The 22805-nt window shown below is 37.0% G+C and overlaps 1 protein-coding gene across 2 annotated transcripts in view; it reads right to left on the minus strand.

Moving 5' to 3' along the window:
- LOC120626767 (autophagy-related protein 16-1) overlaps nt 1-22805 on the minus strand; it is a 256792-nt gene that overhangs the window by 6646 nt on the left and 227341 nt on the right. For both annotated transcript variants that reach the window (XM_039894443.1, XM_039894442.1), the window contains one exon: nt 11819-11957. In XM_039894443.1, the coding sequence (XP_039750377.1) occupies nt 11864-11957 (94 nt within the window). In that variant the 3' untranslated portion in view covers nt 11819-11863. The remainder of the gene's footprint in view (nt 1-11818; nt 11958-22805) is intronic.

The following is a 22805-nucleotide window of genomic DNA, read 5'->3' on the forward strand; positions in this document are numbered from 1 at the left end:
GTTCCACACCTTAGCGGTACGTATCAGGAACGTGGATAAATAATATTTCGTGTATGTTGATTAAATATCAACCACATCAGGATGCCACCGCTCTCGGCCTTTTGCGGTTCTGTGGTAGAAGAAGATTGTAAAGTTCCTGAGCACCCCTACAAAAGAATATTATGTAAAATAACCGATAAACAGACAACATTGTTTTTGGTTTCGCTCCATTTCTAAATAGTTTGAAAAATCTACTCTTGGAGCTTTACTGCAGTTTCGAAAACGTAGCTTTAATACCATCATCTTATCTACTACTACCCCGATCGAACACCCTGTGCACGTCATTCCTCATACGATACTAAATGTATGAATAATTTATCAATAAACTGGGATTATAACTACAAATCATGGTATTAGACACGGCATATCGTGTTTCTTTTCAAATATTTTAATGTACGAATGAAAGAGATATGGCACAATATTTCATGACCCAATAGCAGTTTCAAATGACAAACCAACTTATTTTAAGCACGAAGCTTCAATAAACCTCAATAAACCTATTTGGAAAGTCATTTTACTCGTATAATATTTATAACAGATATATCTTTGTCTGCGTGACAAAAGGTATTTAGCCGTTGAACTTCAAGTGGGATTAAAAAGTGCGTCTATTACCGTTGAAAGTTATTTTACATTGCGGAAGCTTGTTAAATATTTTTGACAATTTCACTTTTATGACCGTTTGTTAAAATAAGTATAAATAAATAAATAATAATAAATAAATATACTACGACAATACACACATCGCCATCCAGCCCCAAAGTAAGCGTAGCGTGTGTTATGGGTAGTAAGATGACTGATGAATATTTATATGAATTATATACATAAATACTTAGAATATACATATAAACACCCAGACACTGAAAAACATTCATGCTCATCACACAAACATTTTCCAGTTGTGGGAATAGAACCCACGGCCTTGGACTCAGAAAGCAGGGTCGCTGCAAACGGCGCCAATCGGCCGTCAAATAACAATAGCAATAATGATTAAAGATGAGATATTTAGAGACTCAGTTCTGTAATTGGCCTATATCTAAGTTGTAACTAAATTTAAGTAGAAGTAAAGCCAGGTACTTAGTAGGTATATTACACTGACGCTTTATGGCAGACAACATAAAATCTTGCTAACTGCCATCGCTTTGGTTAATGCCACTTTTTATCTAAAACATTGGTAATTTGGGATTTCGATATCTTTGTTAATGTTTCATGCCATGTTGATAACATGTAACAGATCCTCATCTGCATCATAATAATATATATTCCTATTTATTTCCTGGCCGTTTACAACCACTGCGGCTCCTGCTGGATGTTAATTACGAGCGTAGCTGATGTGTTAAGATGACTTGCATAACCACTTTTGGCCTTATAAGGAAACAAAACTATGTATTCACGCGCCCTAATTTTTTTTCATGTAAGCATAAACTAAATTGTAGATTATTAATCAATCAGTTTTATCTGAGACGTTTATCCACATCTAATCTAGTCGAAGAAATAAAGGTTTTATAAAAGGTTTTATAAATTCACACTTCGACGTCGGGGAAATGAAACTGAGATCTGTACCTGAATAAATGTCTCTTTTATTAAAATTAGAAGCTTAATTCCTCGCTCCTTTAAAAGAAAAAACCGCATACAATTCCATGCATCCGTTTGAGTGCTACGATGCCGATGGCAGACAGAAGAAGCTGTCATTATTATAACAGCTCACTTTTGCATCAGGTGCGAAATATAGACACGCTATAAACACCACATAGACAGAGCATACACGTACAGGATCAAAGATCTCACTTAGTCCAGTCATTGCTCACCTGTCGAGGAGTCGAGAGCTGCAATTTCATTAGATGCAATTCACTATATTCATTAGCATTAGGCCGCACTTGAAGTCCAGTTATGTCAAGCCAACGTGTTATTTGTTCATCTGATGGATCGGCGGCGACAGTGCTGGCGGAATGTGGCGTTATCAGAGAGGAAACGATTAAGATCTGAGTTGTTCGTGTCGCGATTGTAGGGGTCATTACGCCGAAACGTCTGGTCCGACGTCGCAAGGCAACGGTACCCAGTGAGAGGCGCTTGAGGCTGTTTTTGACAACATAATATCACTCAGCTTTGTTTACGGTAGCGGGGTTTAATTAGCAAGCTATACAGCTGATAATGATCTGGAGATTTTGTTTTAGATTAACATGTTTATGTCATATGATTATGATGAAGTATCAATTTCTAGGCACTTTGTAAGGTGAGTGTCATTTCACGTTAGTGAGTTTAGTCTACTAAAGCGGTATTTGAAGAATATGAAATAAATAAGTATATTGGTAAACAAATAACATAAACCGGCTTGCCTGCCTAAGCCTGAGTAAGTCCAATAAACTTTAACAAATGTCTTACGTTAACTTACGGTAACTTAACGTTTAACAAAATCAACAAGAGCACTACTAAATTATATCAGATTCAGATACGAGTACACTTGGTAGCGAAGGAATAAAAATGTTGAGTTTATTTACATACATGTCTTCTATACCATCGTCTCTTGGCTACCTACGCAATTTAGTAGCTATGTATCCGAGACTTCATTCTTAATTCGGCCACTGTTTTTTTTACGCAGGTGTTATAAGGCTTGCACAAAACGACAGATGGAAAAACTAAAATTTCATCCAAAGCGTTTCTTGCTTGGTCAATTAGAACACAAGTTATGCTATGTTTTTTAGGCTAAAACAGAATATAGGGGAAAATAATATACGCATTCTACAGACTTGAATGTAGTTTTTCTAATTTGTAAAGAATTTTCATCTCCGTAGATACTCATGCCCAAGTCTTATATTAATCTGGCATTATTTGCACATGTATATTTTGTTTTGGATTGGTTTTTCTATTGCAATAATGTAATATTTTTGTGCGATATGTTTTCTTTTATTTAAGATCAAATTCGAGCTATAATCATGCTACACTAAATGTTTCACAGCATTGATCACATATAATAGCAATTTAACGGTTATCAAATCAGTAACTAACTTAATTTAGTACCGACAAAAGCAAATTTAGAAAATGCCGACAAAAATAAGATTTCAAACGAAAGTATGCCAGTGTTACTACAATAAAAATAGAAAAATCGATCACGTGTCTTGTAAATCTGAACTATTACTATTAAATTAACTGCGTTTATTTTCATTTCGATGGTGTGCTAGTTCTACGAGAATGTGTGTAATTCAATCAACCGACAAGTTGGCAAGAATACGGCAAGTATTTTTAGTTTGACCTGCTCGTTATTTACTCGATCTAATAGATAGATTTTCATCGTGATTTAGGAACAAGTGTTATAAAGATCCATGTACGTACACTGTCAAATAGACGTCATAATAACGGGTCTTCTCTCTATCACACGTGTTTATGCCGCAATCCACAACGCTGGCTAAGTGCGGATTGGTGGACTTCACACACCGTGTAGAACGTTCTGGTGAAATCTCAGGCATGCAGGTTTCCTCCGATGTTCTCCTTCGCAGTTAAAGCAAGTGATATTTAATTGCTTAAAACGCAGATAACTTAAAAAAAGCTAGAGGTACTTTACTGGGGTTCGAACTAAGCCCTCAAAAATTGAAGCCTTACCTGGAGTAACCTAAACTGCTTCGTCGGTGTCACGACATTTTGACATTTCCTAAATTGGTCTTTTTCTTGCTTCTATATTGACAAGAGAACTTTATTATCGAAATCGAAACTGCAACGTTTCCTACAAGATGACGCTACAGTCGCTATAAGAGATGTGAAAGGCATATACTAATTTCGGCATCGACGGTAGGAAAGCCGTAGCTTAATTTGTGAAAGCGCTCAGGCCGCGATTGCCAGAGAGTCACAGGTTCAAATCCTGTCGGTTCCGAAAATTTTTATATGTATTTTGAATTCATAAAATTTGTAATTCCTCCAAGGGTAGGTAAAAACACTAATAAAAATTAGAACTTTATTATGTTAAAAATAGTGCTAAAACAAGTGTGCACGGTCCATTAGTGCAAACCGTTCGGCAAATCCATGTCGCGAGACAATATGGTTCGGTGCCGCGGTCGCTCGGACCATACATACACTTATACAAAAACCCAATGAAAGTCGAAAGTCAAGCTTTCACTTGTCGGCGGCATCTATTGTCCACCGCTATACCACACTCATTTTTTAACAATAAAGTTTTCATATAGTTAATGGTCGAATTATTGGTAGAAGCCTAGGTGATTAGGTCAGGTAAGTTATTACAGTCGAAATTGCTATGCGGTGGATGTCTGTCAGTCACCATTGACGGTTTATTAGATATTCTATTCATTTCGTGGTGCCGTGTTATTATTTCTGAAGATAATAGTGCCGCACATTTGTGTAAGCGAAGTTTGATGATGCGCAGGAAACTACACGATCGGTTGTTTAAATAAGCCAATAGAAGTAGTGCAATAATTATGACAACTAGAATAAAAAGTATAACATTCTTCACCTTCCTTTAGTAGATTAATAATAAATTAAAAAGACATCTTCTAATGACAGATTTAATTGATTAGTGATATACCTTTTCCTTTTCCTTCTTTACATGAACTTATATGTGGATATCAAATTCATATTTTTTTTAAATGCATATAAAAAATTCGGAACCGACAGGATGTGATCTCGCTATATCGCAGCCGCGATTGCCAGAGAGTGGCAGATTCAAATCCTCCATGTGTAGGAAAAATACTTTAATAAAAATTATAAATATAACTGCTAAAAACTAGATAGCGTAGTAGCCTATAACAGTCCACTGCCTCTCCAAAAGTCTCTCTCAACGGAGAAGGCTTTTTAGGCAAGCCTCTCCTATTATCACTATGCTGGACAGATAGCCTTCTGACTCTCTCCGTTACATCCCTTTAATTGCCTCGCACGACACCTGTGGTCCTCGATAGACTTACTGGAGGTTTTTTAACACTGCTCTTTCCGGTGCGCTATTTTAGCATTTTGGGAGACCAATATAAAGCGGTTCTTCAGAGGCAGGTTGTCCGCCTACTCCCACAACAGTTTTTGACCTCTTTGAGTTATGTCGGTTACTCAATTTTTCTACGGATCTCCTTATTTTTTATTTTATCACTGGTTCGCTCGAGCATGAGTGACATACCATACTTATCGTTTATATATCTAAGCTAATGATTTAAAGCTGATGGGAATAGGCGTTTTTGTGTTTGTGTATTTGAACGCACTAAACTTTATATTACTTCTTAAGGAATCAGGTAATTAAAGAAATTTTATTAATAAGTAACATCCCTTAATAGTCGAATCGCCGAGCACAGCTAGGTTCGCAAGTCCGCAACCTGTATACACTAATAATAATTATTCTTGTTCGTACCTAAAATCCCATGGTTACTTTCATATTGTATCCTAAAATTCCTAGTATATTAAAATACATAGCGTATTCTATATTAAAGTACCTAGGCTAATAAGTGCAAAGAAAAATCTAACAATACCGCATTTACGTTTCTTCGTTCCAAAACTTAACGAGCAACGGTCGGACAAAAATTTTTCAATGGAGGATGTTTTTATGTGTGTAAGAATAAAGTTAATTACTGTTATTATCTTATACAGAACTGTACCTATATTCTTTTTTTTTATTCAATCAACCGTTAATTTTGTTAATGGATTCTTTCAACTGTTTTGTAGTTCTAGTTGTTACTATTTTAAGTGATTCATTACAAATGTGTTATGAGTTGAGGACAAAAATTATAGATAATATATCGGTTTTCCGCAAAGGAATCTTCGGGTATAACCCAGAATTAGGAAATTGCTGTTGTTACACCCAGTGCCTACGAAGAGAACCTTGAGCAATCAGTTTGCTTTTATGTGATAATTCTGTAATCGTAAAGGCTGCTTCATGTCTGCGGTGTATGTTGTTTGCCCACCATTAGAATGTTTAAAGTTCCCTGCACGGCGCTGCGTATGTACACGTTGCTGCGAATAAAAGCGACCTATTTACCATTTTTGACGTTACACTTCTTTTGGCGTGGAGACAAATGATGAGGGTGTATTTAACAATGCGCGCGCACACCGACATCTGAATTCTACATCGTAAAGTTAGTTCTAGGTGGCATGAAAACTATGTTCAAGTTGTATATTCTAGTTTTTTATATTTAGAACACGTGTTTCGTAACAGTACAAACAATGTGAAAAATAGATAAATAAATATATATTACTAATAGATATTACGTTATTAAAACCTTTTTTATTTAAATAAAATCTTTTTGACTAATTTTAATATTTATCGTTAATAACTACTGCATTTTAGTTATTTTTTTTTCCATAGGCCAAAGAAGTATAACTTCTAACGTGTGTACACACACTCTATTATTTTTAATAATTTTATTATTTGTTGCTCATAAAAAAAAGAACTTAACAAGCCATGTTAGTCTCAGGGAGTCGCTAAACACAAGCAAAAAAAAAAACCTTACAAAACCTATGTCAAGCAGTGGTCAGCTTACATATTTATAATATGCCTACATACTACGATCTGATAACCCGATTTGTTCACGTAACTTCACAATCTTCATTCTTATCTTATTGAAGTACCACTGCTGGGGACAGGTCTCCTCTCTGACATGAGAAGGAGAGGGAATCAGAGCACTGACCCATCACGCGGGTTCGGCTCTAATGCGCGTTGGCTGGCTTTAACGATTATTATCACATGCAAGTTATATTCAATTTTTATATTTTTTTTTATTAGTGTTTTTACCTACACTTGGAGGAATTATCAATTTTATAAATTTAAAATGCATATAAAAATTTTCGGAACGTCGGTTCCGAAGCAGGATTTCAACCTGCGACTATCTTGCAATCGCGGCCTGAGCGCTTTCTCCAACTAAGATGCCGAAATTAGTATATGCCTTTTAATTTAATTTGTATATGACTGTAGCGTCATCTAGTAGGAAACGTTGCAGTTTCAATCTACTTTTTCAAAGGTTCATATTACAAAGAGACACTTTTGAAACAAGAGATGAAAACATTGCTTTTATATATTTTTTTTTTGTTTTTTTTTTTATTATTGTTTTGAGTTAGTGAGCCGTAGTTTAGTTGGAGAGAGCGCTCAGACCGCGATTGCCAGAGAGTCGCAGGTTCAAATCCTGCCGGTTCCGAAATTTTTTATGTGCATTTTAAATTTATAAAAAAGTTATATTCAAGTATAACATGTGGTTATACATTGTCCATAATGTAAGTTACATTAAAACTGATGCATATTATATTTTCGGAACCTGTTATTTTTGGCACTTCCGTGTCAAATTATTGTCAAGATGACATTATATGATAAGAATGTGAACTGACATAAATTTAAATGAACACATTTTTTAATACATCAGCACTGAAAACACGTGTACTTTTATGTTCCTATTTCTGAACTCGGTTCAGTCACCGTTTTGATTAATATAGTTAACCATATAAGGAAACTATTAAATTACATTTTAGGGTTCCGTACTCTAGTACTAAGCTCTACTATACTATCTCATTAACCTTAATAGGTAGTAAGATAATTATCACCGAATATTTATTTATTTATTTGCAGTAGTTATTGACAGAGTAAGCCGATGGCACACCATGGTAATTGTAAAACCATCGTCTATAAACGGAGAAACACTTCGCAGGGCACACGGCACTTTGGCAGGGGAGTGGCACTTTGTAGGACATGTTTCTTACACGTCCTACAAAGTGCCACCCTGTGTCCACCAACCGGAGGCGTAGAAGTAGCCTCATGTGCCTGTCTGTAATAGCTCCAACAGCCCGTGGTTGGTGCTCAACGTAGAGCCACCAGTGTAGTGCACTTCTTACATGCACAAAAGCACTGCCTACCCTAAAATTTATATATAACTCGCATAGAAGGAGAATGTTAGCCCTTTTTATGCGATCGACCTGCTGAATGTATACCCCGGTGAACCCAGTGCACGCCGCTGATCTCCACCGAGACCTCGATCTTCTCACCATAGCCCAGTATATGAAAACATTAATAAAGTCCTACTTTGACAATATGTCCCAGCAACACACACATACACAGCCAACACAGCGGCGCCTTCGCCGGCGGAGTTAAAGGTCCCGATTTCTGACGTCATCCGGACGTGGACCCTTACCACATTAGGGGGGGGGGGGGGGGGGGTTCGGACTAAGCAATAATTACTACAAAAGTCCACTAACACTCAGATTAACGTCGAACCGAGCCGAGGTCCGAGTCCGAGCTCGAGCTCCATTAAACTAGCTCTTCTCACTAACAAATTAGGTGTTATATTTCTGTTGACTTGTTTTTTTTTTGTTACAGCGGCATAATAATAAATGATAAGGGATAAACATATAGTGTTTTTTGATCGATCTTAATAATGTTAATGGAAACTACGGAACCCTTCGTGTGCAAGTCTAACTCGCACTTAGTAGTTTAAAGCACAATACATTGATACACATTAAATGTCGAACTCGTTATTTATGCTATACGGCGTTGTAGTTATTTATATTACAATTGGGGTAGTTAGTAATCAAGGTCGACGCCCATATATTAATATTGTAGAGAGTTAACTATTACTTATTTTCAACACATGAGTAATGTGTCAAAGCAACTTAAACTAGAAAGTCTTTAATTCTAAGTGGAAGTAAAAATACTATAGCTCCCCTGAAATGTGAGGTATGGCCGACGACATGGTAATATTTTATGCTCATTTTAAAGCCCACTAATCTTTATTAGAGCTGCGTGGTGGGTCTATGATCTAAAATCCTATGAGAGGCGGGTGTCCAGTGGTGTGGCGTTAATAGGCTGATGATAATTACTATGAGGATGATAACAAACAAAAGCTGCTAAGCGATTTAGCGTTCCGGTACGATATCATATATACCGGCATAATAACAGGTTAGTCCGCTACCATATTAGACTACATCATCACTTACCTTCAGGTGAGATTGCAGTCAAGGACTAACTTATGGTGGAATAAAAAAAAAAGTCTATGTTACTCTCCGTTCTTTTAACTAACTCTATGCTATAAATCGAGTTGTTTAGTTAGAGTGCGAAGGAAGGACAAACAAACAAACACGCATGCGCATTTATAATATTATTATAGATTTATAGATAGATATCGCTTTCTGATTAAATTAATTTTATCAGGATTACCGCTGAGCGATTTTCATTTACAACAGCACATGTAAGGTCATTGAAAGCTAATTCTCAATACACGCCTCTTCGGCGTTGTTAATAAAAGCTACTTCGTACCTTTAATAGAAACATCGTCTTGCTATTTGGCCCAAATTAAATTTAAATATATTTGTATCAACACTATTACTCTGCTTACTAAAGAATTTAATTATCTACTAGTTCATGCTTGTGATTTTGGCTGCGTCTATTATTATAGTAATACGTGAGATTTTTCTTTGCGAGTCCTCAACATAAAATAAGAGCTGAGCGCTGACGCACGTCAGGGATATCGGAAAAAAGTCGCCAGGTAAAGCCAGGTAAAGCTACGTAGTGCTTTATTATTTGCATCAAGACTAGCGAGAGGGTCCAGTTAAAGTGGTCTTATGTTCATGTAGAAAAAATAAAACATACTTGCGTAATTAGCGTGTGAAAGCATATCGTGCATTGCCTTTGACAACTTGCGACAGAATAGTAGAAGAAGAACGATGAAGAGAAGAGAAGAGTGTTGCATGTGAAAGGAGTGTATAATGAGTGGATGGCTGATAGAAAAAAATACGTGTTGTAGTAGTACAACTTTATGTGCGAGAACTGGTCGGGGGACGTATACCATGCTAATCTCTGCCGTCGAGCAGCAATACTTTGTTCCAGTGTGAAAGGCATGGGGTTGCCGGTATAATTACAGGCACATGAAGCTTAACATCTGCGGTTAATGGACACAGAGCGGCACTATGAAGGATGCATAGTGCCGCTCATGCTCTGCGAATTTTTGCTTCGTTTATAACCTATGGTTTCCACTTATAATCAGGTTCGCCATCTGCTCGGTCCGTCAATTATTGCTTTAAAATCCGTGTCGCATAGCGTAGAATAAGAGCAACAGAAAGACGGAGGTTTGTGCAATGTAAAGATTAATTAGTGGCTGCTTATCTAAAAGTTAATCAACCTGCCTCAGGAATAAATTTCACACATTTTCTGTAAAAAAACTGTCAACACATTTATTTCTCACTTATTTACTCGAGCAGAACGCCAAATTTTATTCCAAAAGATATTCCTGATATTTGTTGGATCTGTTAAGTTTTAAAAACGTCTCTCCACGTCATTGGCCGGAGATATAGGGATAAAACCACACATCACCAAAGTAGCTAGCAAGGAGATTGTGCAGTAAGGACTCTAGTTTACTTTACCCTAAGGGTAATGGGAGAACAGTAATCTGCGCCTACAAAGTCGTCAGTAACTGCTTGTAGCGAATAGCGCTTCCTACTAAATATTAGGTCCTGGCGCATCGTAGACTCCCACAATGTAAGGCCCTTTTTCTATTCATCAGCTGTAGTTACGTACTTGGTTGGGGCAACACAAATCAATTCATTGCTTACAACGATTATGCAACATAGATCCAAGTCAGTAAAAGAATGGGTGTACCACTCCAGAAATTTGAAATACCTCTGTATTCACGATAGAACGTTAACCTCTCGATTGCGGTCATTACCACTAAAGCTTGATATAATTGCTGCCTTTAGACCAGTCTGGCGGGTCTAAACACTATTGTCTTTCCTTTCCTATGAGGAGGCGACTCCTCAGTCGCCTCCTCATGTGTGACGTTAATTGGATGTAGTGAAGAAAAAATAATCCAATTCACGATAACACTACAAACGCTCAAAATAACTTATCTAGATTAGTCGGTAGGCTAATTTTGGACTAAAACAGCGATACTATATTCTAGTTTATGTTGATATCAAGTCTATTTTTCTTCTAGGCCTTGTCCTAAGTAGTGGGGCAACAGGTCTTCTTCTTCCAGTCAATTTTCTATTAGGTTATTCCATATATCTCTTCTTTGGCGTTTGTTTCTTTGCCCTTCCACAAAAACATTTTGAGTTCTTCCGGTAACAAGATTCTCTTTCTTCCGCATTCGATGATAATACCATGCTAACCTATTATATTACTCTTCACCTTTTCTGTTAATGGCGCTACTTTTACGCTGCCCCTTTATATTCAAATATTGGATAGGAGCAGGCGTTACTTTGCAGAAATCCATGATATATTATGAAAATTAAGCTTAATTTGCTATACTTCGCGAAAGGCAGCCTATTATATATTTCTATAACTTAGCAATTATTCATTGTAAAGTCAACATCTCCTGAGGATGCTCCGGTTTCTCCGAAGATCTGTTTGGTGTGGAGTATAAAGATTGAAGAAATTATAAATTACACCATACAGATTCGCCTGCCTGTCGCAAACTAAGCTTAATTTTCAAAACCTTAAATTCATTTTGAACATTCCTATTTCGCTGTTAACTTTTCTCAAACCATCCCTCTTACCACCCCATATAAATGTTTCCCTTAAGTTCTAATTAATCCCAGAATAGGAAAAGGGTTTATCGCATATCGCACTCCTGAGACCTGTAAGCTTTAAATACAACCTGGTGTCAAATCTGTTGAAAACAAATCGCTTTCCCGTGGATAAAGAAACACTATTTTTAGATGTTTAAATTTTAATTTAGTTTAGTGATCTATGTTGAATAGAAAAAGCGTCATTAACAATCTCTATAGCACAACTAGGAAAGTAGGGATACAGAACACGGGTTAAAGTTGAAAGAAAAGAGACAACACGTGGCTTTATACTGCGCTAGTTTTAAATTTTACCCACCTCTTCATTTGGCGGTTGCGGGATCGAGACCTGTTCGGACGCCTGTCACAAATCGCCCCAAATAACTGCGCGCTTTCCTCGATCGACCGAAGCCAATAGCCCAGATTGTGAATGCCACGACACCGCCGTTACAGCTGATCTGTTGAAGAATAGAACATGAGGGGACCTGTTTTAATTACATCAGAAGATTATTATCAAGTTTAGGTTTAGTTTAGGTTGCAGCTTATAAAATTATGAAAATAAGAGTTATTAGCTCTGCTACAATCCGTGACTACAGACAAATGTACGATGTAATTATTTATTATCCCTACTAATATTATAAATGTCAATGTAAGTTTGTTTGTTACGCTTTCAAGCAAAAACAACTTAACCGATCCTCATGAAACTCTTGGAAGTGTTAGAAGTAATATCGGATACTTTTTATCCCGACATTTAGCTCGGTTCCTTTGGGAGAGGGGATGAGTGTTTGACGATTTTACACCATAACTCCGACAAATTATAACCGATTCAAATAATTATTTTTGTTCTATAGAGATTTTGCCCAAACTGTGGTTGGAGATAGAGGACAGAACTCCTTAGCGGGCAGCAGCAAACCCTTCATTTAAGGCTTACCGATACTGAATACTTAAATTTTTTTTAAAACCAAAACTAAATTTAATGCCACATCTAAAAACAAACGCAGACGAAGTCGCGGGCAACAGCTAGTAATATCATAAAGATTTTGTTTTTGTTCTGTCTGTAATGGGTAAACTCAAAACTATTAAACCGATTCTAACAATTCTTTCGTCAATATAAAAACTACATTATTTCATCGAGAGATCATTCATTCAGTGAGATAGCTTTATTTTGCCAGATGCCTGGCGCATTGGTGAACGCTGTCTACCTCGTATATTCTGTTCTGTTTTAACCACCGCAAGGACAATTCGGGAATTTATAATTTCTGAACATTCTTCGGTATAGTACAAGATACCACCGTTTCAACCCTATCGACAAAGACGCGGTTTCACTCAAGACCGGTAAACGCAACGTTGGTAGCCATCCGACTATGTGGCGAACGACTTCAAACGAGCCTTAAGAAGCTGGAAGGACGTAAACGGTACAATACCGTGAAAATTTTGAATCATGTCCAGTAGGGAACTCCCATTGGTTGCAACGATTATGATGGAGTTGATTTTGGTCAACGTTAAAACAAGCACCTTGGAGATTTGGCTTTCGTTACTACGCTACACATTGATCAAGAAGTCAAATCTATACCTGAAAAGCCTAGTAGAAGAAAAGTGATCAACGAATAGCAGATAGTAGAATAGTAGATTTTAATAACAGCAGCGTCATCCCCATAATAAAAAAGTGTATGAAAATATGATTCTTGAATGTTGATATTTCCTAAGAATACCTAAATAGTTCTTTATTCTCAAGGAATGTGCAGAAAGAATTATTAAATAGTAGCGGGAATTTAAAATTACTTCAGTGGAAATGAAAGTTCAAAGAAGTCTAGGTCAAAAGCTAGGTAAAGCATACACAGTACTATTCCTGTATTGTGTAGCTTTTCTGACAGTTGGTAACCATTGGTGAACAGTCATCACTCATATGCTTACGACAAGTTCACAACCGCCGTTGTCAAACTGTGAATTCTGTATGTATATTTTTTTATTAATTTATTAACTAATCATATATAATTTACATAACTGGTTTTAATTTTAAGGTGTAAGCATAAACTCAAAATAATTTCTCTGCACACCCAGCCATTACCAAGGTTTTGCATGGTTAATACTAGTAAGTATATTTACATTCAGCAATACAAAATCTTTATTATTGGCTTTTTATCGATTTTTTACTCAACGAACGCTAGTCTTTAATTAACCAACCAAACAGGTGGCACACTTGACGATAAGTGGTAAAACAGAGGAACACTTCGCTGGGCATGCAAGATTGGGTTTTATTACACCGTTATAGAAGTATGATAGTGTAAACTTAAATTGATATAATTTTTTAAATGAAATAAATAAAAAAGCTCTACGTATCAGAAACAATCAATATATTTCATGAAAATGACAATAGTCGAATAGAATAGCAGAAATATATATTAAACTTCTCATAAAACACAATAGTGTTTACTGAGCGATAGATTCCTGAAATCTATGAGCTATGAGCTATGAGCTTTGACATTTGCAGTGTCGACTTAGCGCTAAGTAATGGTCCAGAGCGAAATATCTTCCTAACAGGGGATCACGACTGGCAACGAATGGCCTTTATCACATCCGCGAGTTCAGTCACCATGGAAATTGTTTAAAATGTATTTTGTATTAATACAGCGCCATGACGACCTCCCTGGCGCAGTGGCTGCGTCTTACAAGTGGAAGTTTCCGGGTTCGATCCCAGGCTGCGTAAAATGAAAAATTATAATTTCTAATTAATTGTCTCTGGTTTTGGTCTGATGGGAGGCTTTGACCGTGGCTAGTTACCAAACTAATGGCCAAGACGTGCCGCCGAGCGATTTAGCGCTCCGATACGATGCCGCGTAGAATCCGCCAAGGGGTATTGAGTTTAATATAATTGCCATATTCCTGACCGAATAGCCCGCATCCATCTTAGACTGCATCATAACTTACCGCCAGGCAAGATTGCAGTCAGGGGTTAACTTGTAACAGAGCTTACCTACTCTAGTATGCGAACAGACCGGTTGTCAAAAAAATTCGGTGCTCTGAATTTTCGGCATTATCAAATACATATGAGACGAGAATTACGGGGCCTGTTTCCCCGACATGATCTTAGGTTAAGAGTTCATAAAATGCCACCAGATAGTGCTGTTTTATGACGAAACTGGTGCATTTTATGTTGGAGTCGGCTGGACCGTTACACTTCTCGGAACACTCGAGGGGGCTATGAACGGTATCCCACATTATAAGGTCGTACATTACAAATATTATGTTGGCGCTTAAATCCGTGTCACTAGCACTTAGATGGTACTCATCGTGACTTTCATTAATACGCAGCGCCTAATGAGACGGACGGCAAAAAAAATAAAGAATACATCGCTTTTGTCAGTTTACTATTATACGCGAATGGCGAAACGCGGTCAGGCTTCACCGATTAATGAGTTTGGACAAACAAGTTAAATTATTAATACCTTGTTGGTCTAGGGGTTAACATGTTAATTTACGGTAGACGAGGTCCCGGGTTCGGGTAGTTGTTAGGTATTGTGGTTTTTTTTCTGTACAAGTCCGGAGTCAGGAAATTTGCGGTGTCAACCCCCTGTCTCGGGGAGCACGTTAAGCTTTTGGTCCCGGTTAATATCACTAACTTGTGATAATAATCGTTAAAGCCCGCCAGCACACATTGGAGCAGCGTGGTGCATGCTCTAAAACCGTCTCTCTTATGGCCTGTGCCCAGTGGAGAGGTTAATAGGCTGCGAATAAACTTAAACTATAACAGTTAGTGATATAGGTATAGTGGTAAGCATGCTCAAGTATGAGATCCCAAGATCCTTGCATACGGACCAACCTTTCAATTTCTTCCACTATAAGTTAGACATTGGTCGCCATTGGTTGCCTGGAAGAAATCGCTATGTAGCGATAAGGCCGCCAAATTGTATACGTTGTTTTGTTATACTTTTCTTTTTGTTCTATGTACTTTTTGTGGTGTACAATAAAAGTATATTCATTCATTCATTCATTAGACCTTGACTGCAGTCTAAAGTGGTAGCGGGCCAACATGGTAGGGCAGTTATATTTTATTAATTGGCACACCTACAGGTTTAAATGTGGCATCGTCCCGAAATGCTAAATCGTTTGGCGGGACATCTTTGTAGGAGTGGTGGTTACTATCCACGTCCGAAACCTCCCACCAGATCAGATCTGAGAAAATTCAGTTATGCATGCATACCAATTGACATCTTGGAGATGTCTCTTAAAAAGTTCAAAGTTTTTATTAAACGTAAGCTTATAGAAAAGACCTATTGTAGTATAAAGGACTACGTAATCGATAAAAAAGCTAGGGTGTGAATGATTGCTCTACGCAGGTTGCTCTTCTAATAATTTTAAATGACATTGTGAGATGGTGATAACAAAAAAAACACACGGCTAAGATTGTTGTGGGCGTCTTAGACCAGGACGCGTTTGGAACCGTCGCGTCGTAGCTTTACTTGTAAGTTTACGAATGTGGTTATCGCCATTATATCACTACCGCGTAAATCTTATGCACGCATCAAAAGTGCCACCTATTCAAGTAGGCCCTACTTGAATAAAGATATTTTTGACTTTGACATTCCTAAATTGCTCTTGCCTGTGATCAAATCCCACAATCACAATGTGGTTCTAATATTGTTGAGTCCACTTAATTGCTTCGGAGAGCATGCTAAGCCATCGCAAGTTTAAGACTGAAACACAGCAATGCTTAATAGCTCCGCCACAATATGCTCTTCTACTACTAACCTTTTTTTTTTTTCATATTCTTTTTCTGTTTGTTTCAAGTAGTATTGTGTAAATAAAGAGTAAAAATAAAATAAAGAAAAAAATAACCTGGCCTAATAAGAACAGTTTTGAGAGTTCGAGTTGTGTGTGTTGTTTCGAGACCTGTGGCCTACTGTGGGATATTAAAAGGTCGTTGATGATAGTGAAACAGCTCTCAGCGTCATATGTTATTAAGTGTCACCCAATACCCTGCTTGTCCCTTGAACTTTGACTGCTTTAACACTATTGACATGTTTATCTGCAACAAGTATTTCATTTAGACAATGGCTGTGAACAATATACTGCTGTAGGTATGAAAGTAAATAAAAATGAATCGATACTCTTACGCAGAGAATAGATGATTTGGTGCGCCGTTTCGATTGTCGGAAGCCGCTATACGGTTTTATATCTCATTATGCGGGTTAAGGCCTCATAAACAAGAATTAGAGTGAATTTGCTCGGTTCGTTTACACATACCGCTCCCGGTTGCGTTTAACGAGCTAAGGAATATCCGATATGGTACTAGGAAGCGACTGTAATACCTAGTGAAATAGCATACAATTGTGTTTGAAACGCATACGCAACAAAAGGGATATAACAGTATATTATTTATATTATGGAGATAACGAGATGTACGGGTACATAAAATAGATTGTTAATTTTCTGTTTTGGCATTTAAGTTTTATTAATGGACACACACAGTTCTATCGACGGCCATTAACTTTACTATCGTCTATATTAATGTTTTAAATGAGAAAGTTTGTCTGTTTGTTTATTTTTGTTACCTATGTTGCGCGCACAGGGTTTTTAACCAGGGTATGCAGAAAGAAGGAATACGTCATAAAATGGAAAAGTCCTTCGAATTTATGAGTTATACAAAAATTTTAGGGTAGGCAGAGCTTTTGTGCATGTATGAAGTGCACGCCACTGACTGGTGGACTAATGGTATCTCCCAACGAGAGGGTTTGGGTATAGTCATCAGCTGGGCAGAAGGCTTGGTAATATCAGTAGATAGTAGTAGTAGCACAGAGGACGCTGCCGCCCGTTGTCCGTTATATTCCTTAAGTCTTCTCGTGTAACAACTGCTTGAAGAGGTGGGGAGGTTACAACTGTATTGTGATCTGCCGTCACCACATAGAGTTGCTTTCATTAGCTAGCTTTTTATTTTAAGTTTTCTCAAATCCGCCGGGAACCGCTGCTTTTTCCGGTATAAAATGAACAATATAAAATGAGATGCAAAATTTTGCGAAGACCTTCAAAGCCGTGCAAAAGCTATACTATTAAAGTATCCAGCGCAGTTAACCCGCTTTTCTAAAATAAAAAGTACCCTATGCCCTTCTCTCCTTGGAAAAGAGCAACTGCTGAGTTTCTTGCCGGCTTCTTCTCGGTAGAATCTGCCTTCCGAACCGGTGGTAGAATCACTACAAACAGACAGACTTGACGTTTCAAAAGTGCTTATATTAGGCCTACTTGAAATAAATGAATTTTGAATTTTGAATTTTGATTTTTTTGAATTTCCTCCAGGGTGCTAGTGCTAGTGCTACGAGTATATGTGCCAAACTTTATTATTATCGGTGCAGTGATCGAGGCGAGCACAGGTGACAAACAAACTAACAAATTAATAAAATATATAATATAAGTATGAATTACTTAATAGTTAACCGGCGTGAAGAAAAATTTACGTTTCTATTATCTATCACGGTTAAAAAAACAATAGCGGGCAAGTCCAGGGCAACAGCTAGTACGTAGAACAGTTTCTACGTACATGTTTCTACATACAGTTTATACATACATACATGTATTGATAAAGTTCACGCGATAAAGAATGTATAACAGACGGACGAAGCCTCGGGAAAAGTTAGTTCTGTATAAAGATAGCGATCGTTTTATTTGATGTGAAAGAAACATGTTAATTCAATGGAAGAGGTAATCTGTAAAGAAACAATTTTTTAATAATTGAATACGCTACAACGTCCAATCATAGGGCAAAAATTATCTACGGCTATTAAAACTATAAATCATATTACCAATGAATATTAAAAACAGTATTAAACAGAGATGTGTGTGTAATTATTTATATTTACGACATATATGGAAATGTATTTAGCGGCATCTGTTGAGTTTAAAGGTATATTTTAACAACACTGACTGGATCGTATAATCGTAAAATCGTTTTGTGACGAATGACACAATTTGGACGTTGACATTTTATTATAAAATGTTAACGAGACTGTAAATAACAAGTAATTGTTTATTCGTAAAAACTGGGTGGATATAAAAAGAGCGATATAATAAAAATAAGTGTTGTATATTTTTAACCATTCAGTGTTATTAACATTTAATTAAGATTGGTTTGTATGTTGTATATGTATAATTTTTTCTCCTACATTTAAATCCCTTGATACGGTCAAGGGATTTAAATGTAGGGGAAAAAATTATACATCTTACTTTGAGGAAACCGCGATCGAGCGGTGTGATTTGAGAGGCTGTATGGTGTAGAATCCGTGATACCGCATGGTTCGATATTCTTGTAGTGAGGAGAGCGACGAGGCGAGTCAGGGTCGCGACTGCATCAGTTATCGTCAGTTTTTGTTGCAGCAAATGTAGACGCTGTTGCTCACGAATTAGATTGTATCAAGTCAACGGAGAAAATGCCTTTGAGATAATGTTCGGCAAAGGCCTGAATGATGATGATGATGATAGCTAGACACGGCCGATGCCTCCAAGGGCTCCCAACTGAGGATATTCAGTTATTGTAATTTCCCAAATTGCTTCAGCCGAGAATCGAGTCCCGGACCTACAATTTATAAGATCACAGCGATCACGACTGTGCTACGAAGGTCGACAAACTTTCCCAAACTGTGGACACTTATCTGGACGTCCCAGAAGGGTCGTAGCGGTTATGCGAAGGCCACTTTGCTAGTAGCTTACAGATCTTTTTTGTCAAATTGAATGGCCCCTACTGTGTATTAAACAAACACAGACCTTATATCTAGGTGATACTCGATTCGATCTCACCTATTCAATTTCAAGAGGTACCTATCCAGAACAAAGTTTTAAAGTAATATGAGTAAAATACAAATCGAAAATTTATTCTCTAACTCTCTCTATTATTTATAATCTAACGAGTACTTCAGTAAACAGCGCTACGGAATATAATATCTCTAGTAGTATATTATAAATAAGCCAAAAGCGACGTGAAAATGACACCTACTGTCGCTATTCGAACACAATGTTCAAACGTACCTTAATATTGATGACGCAGTGTAAGTATGGGTAGGATCTGTATTTATTCGAGTCACGTTTTGATTCATAACCGCATTACACGCCTACTGTGTTCGGGAACAGGTTACCCAATAAAGTAATTTCAAGAATCTATTCGCGGCGGTCGATAGCCTGGCCCCTACAAAAAGTTACAATGACGTTAACACTAACTTGACTGATGGGAAGCTTCGGGAGGCGCTAGATAACTTAGTGGCAAAGTTGTGGGAACCGTCAAGCGATTTAGTATTTCGATACGATGCTGTGCTGAAGCCATATAAGCTTATGGGTTTCTTGAAATACCTAGCGCGATTCCTTTTGAGACCTGCATCGTCACTTACCACGTGAGATTGCCAACATGCGCTGTCCAAAGTGTCACAAATAATAATGTTCCCAAGTATGATTGTAATTTATTTTTCTAAGTATTCTATTTTCAAAGCTTATTGAAATATTTTAAGTGTCTAAAAAATTTAAACGATTTATTCGTTACTTTTTACTATTAACTATGTATTTAAAAAAATAATAATTAAATACACCGAAATGAAAATGTTTACATATATGTATATAAAGTTCACAACGAGTTCATAAGGGGCAAAGATTCCAAAAACACTAGCAGAATATGCGATATATCAGAAGCATATTCAGAAGATGTGAATTAAGAGTTAAACAATGACGGAGAGGTGTGTAGCAGTAGTACAGTTTTTTATGACAGAGCTCGTCCGTGGAAGTACTATCGCCATACTTATTTCTGCCGCTAAGCAGTTTGTTGCCGTGTTTCGGTCTGAAGGGCGTGGTTGCCGGTGTAATTACGGGCACATGAGGATTGACAACTACGCCTCAAATTATGGACACAGGGCGGCATGTTGCAGGAAGAGCTCATTGCAGGCCCTGTTAGTATTTGCTCTGTTTATAGGCGATGGATTCCCAATTACAATTAGGTGGGCCATTTGCTTGGTTCATTAATTATTACGATAAAAAAAAGGTAGACTCAGCTACATAGTGGTCCAATGTCGAGAGAGACGCTGAAAGCCCCTAACATCTTTTCTGTAAATACCCGGTACAGCAAGACCTGGCACATACGTACCGTAATGAGGAACGACCCCATATAAAATGGGAAAAGGGCAAGAAAAAGAAGAATAAAAACATGCACATGTAGCTTTTTATTTATTTTCCCTTCATTAAAACATACTTTGCAATTACAAGAAATTATACAATTGTTTACATTATAAGACAAGGTAGAGCCATCTTCATCTCTGTTGCTGAATATACGCTTTTTTTTTTATATAATATATATATTCGTTTTTCTATTTCTATGTCCACGCTTCAAAGTCATGTGCCGCTTGGATCCAGCAGCCCTCTGCGACTAGCTCAATGTCTTCCACCTAGTACGCAGTCTAACAACGCTGAGTTTCCTAGTGCACTACTCCACCACACTAGGATTCTCCAATTTATTTGCTCCATAAATTGCCATTTAGCTACGCAATTCGTAATTCTATGTCAGTAGCTTTGGCTTAACGGATTTCATTCTTGATTCACTAATAGTCAGCGAATAGATAAAAAACATAAAATATAAAGAAAGGGATCGTATAAATGAAATAGTTTAAGACTATTTGTCCACCGAGTGAAGTAGGAGGAAATTGGAAGCGAAGCTGGAATTTCGCAAGGGCCACGACTTAACAAGTTATGTGAGCACGCACGAGACATTAGTTCTGTGCGCGGTTAAAAGTAATTTCGCATTTATCGAATAAAGAAGCCTAATAGAAGGTTAATAGATACGAAGCACGATAAACCAAAATATGGTTTGTAAGATTTTGATCTAATAAGACAAAATAATGTGGTCCTTATAAATACCAGATTGCAAGAAAATATTTTCTTATAATAATAAATTTAAAAACCAGTTAACGTGTGGTGTTCTTTTTAAGTCCTACTGTTGGATAAAGACTTCTTTTAGTTAATTGATAGAAAGTCAGCTAAACATATCATATATTCTTACAAATTATTTTCATATAACAGAGTATTTAAAAGAAGGTATAGACGATTCGCTTAGTCAAGACTCTTATAGACAAATAAAAAGTGCTTAATAGGCGGTCAGTTGACGCACAGGGTATATTGTGTATTAAAGCGCTAGAATTATTTTATGATAAACAGGTCAGAAGTTGTAGGCCGCCGAAGTAGCTGGGGACTGGTACTAGTCATCATAAAACGAGTTGCTAGTGTATAGAGCTGGTTGGGGCGAGAAGTTGCTGGCGCCATTTAATGGATTGTGTTGGCTGTTGTGGACAATAGCTAAGTTGGGGTCAAACAGCAAACAAAGATAATAAACTTGCTTAACTTTAAGAGAACCTTGCTTAGCTTTGAGAGACGCATATAATTGAGTTTAATAATAACCTTAAGGCCAAAGTGCCCTCTAGCCCTTTTCAAACTATCTACTGCTTATAATTGAAACATAAAACACAGATACGAGATTGATTGCCTGTCAACAGGTCAGCTTTTTATGAGATAACAAGTTGAAATAGAGCAAGAACTGCAAAAGCAACTGTTAAGAAAAATAAAAATACAAGTTTGCTGAAAAACTGGCAGACTCATTAAGTGGTCAAACATTCCTGTACGAATCGCTCAAAAGGGGAAATTAAAAAAAGATAAAATTGCTACGCTACGTGTGATGGCATATAATATATAATAATATTGTTTATAATAGATTTCCTTAAATAAGTACATCACGTAAAATATTATATTTAAATGTATATGCTATTTGTATGTAGTGGTGAATTTTCATATGAATTTACCATACGCTTTAGCAGTTCTTCAGTAAGTTACATATATCCGCGGATGTGAAGTTTAAGTTGCGACCAACATGCCGAGCCAACGTAGAATAGCGATGAATTTATTTTTAAATCATTTTAATGTATTTAATTTCTGGAATTTGCTAATATCATTTTATTTTGTTAAAAGATGTGCATGTGTTTCTCATGCTAATAATTAGTGCGAAAACTTTTAAGTTTATCACATATTCCCTACATTTAGAAAATTAGCTCGATCTATCTTAGACGGCAACATCGTTTACTATCAGTTTTGCGGTCGAGCGCAGAGCTGTCATCAGTAAAAGAATGTACACAGTATTCGGATTCTCCGCAATCAGATAAAACAATTAATTTAAGTTTCATTTATTTTTATTTAGGTTCAGAAATAGCACTGATGACTAATATCCGCTCTATTACTTGTTGGTAGCACTCGACACTATTTTAAGATAAAGATTAAAAATAGCATCTGGTTACTTT

This window comes from Pararge aegeria, chromosome 10 (genome assembly GCF_905163445.1).
Source record: "Pararge aegeria chromosome 10, ilParAegt1.1, whole genome shotgun sequence".
NCBI lineage: Eukaryota > Metazoa > Arthropoda > Insecta > Lepidoptera > Nymphalidae > Pararge > Pararge aegeria.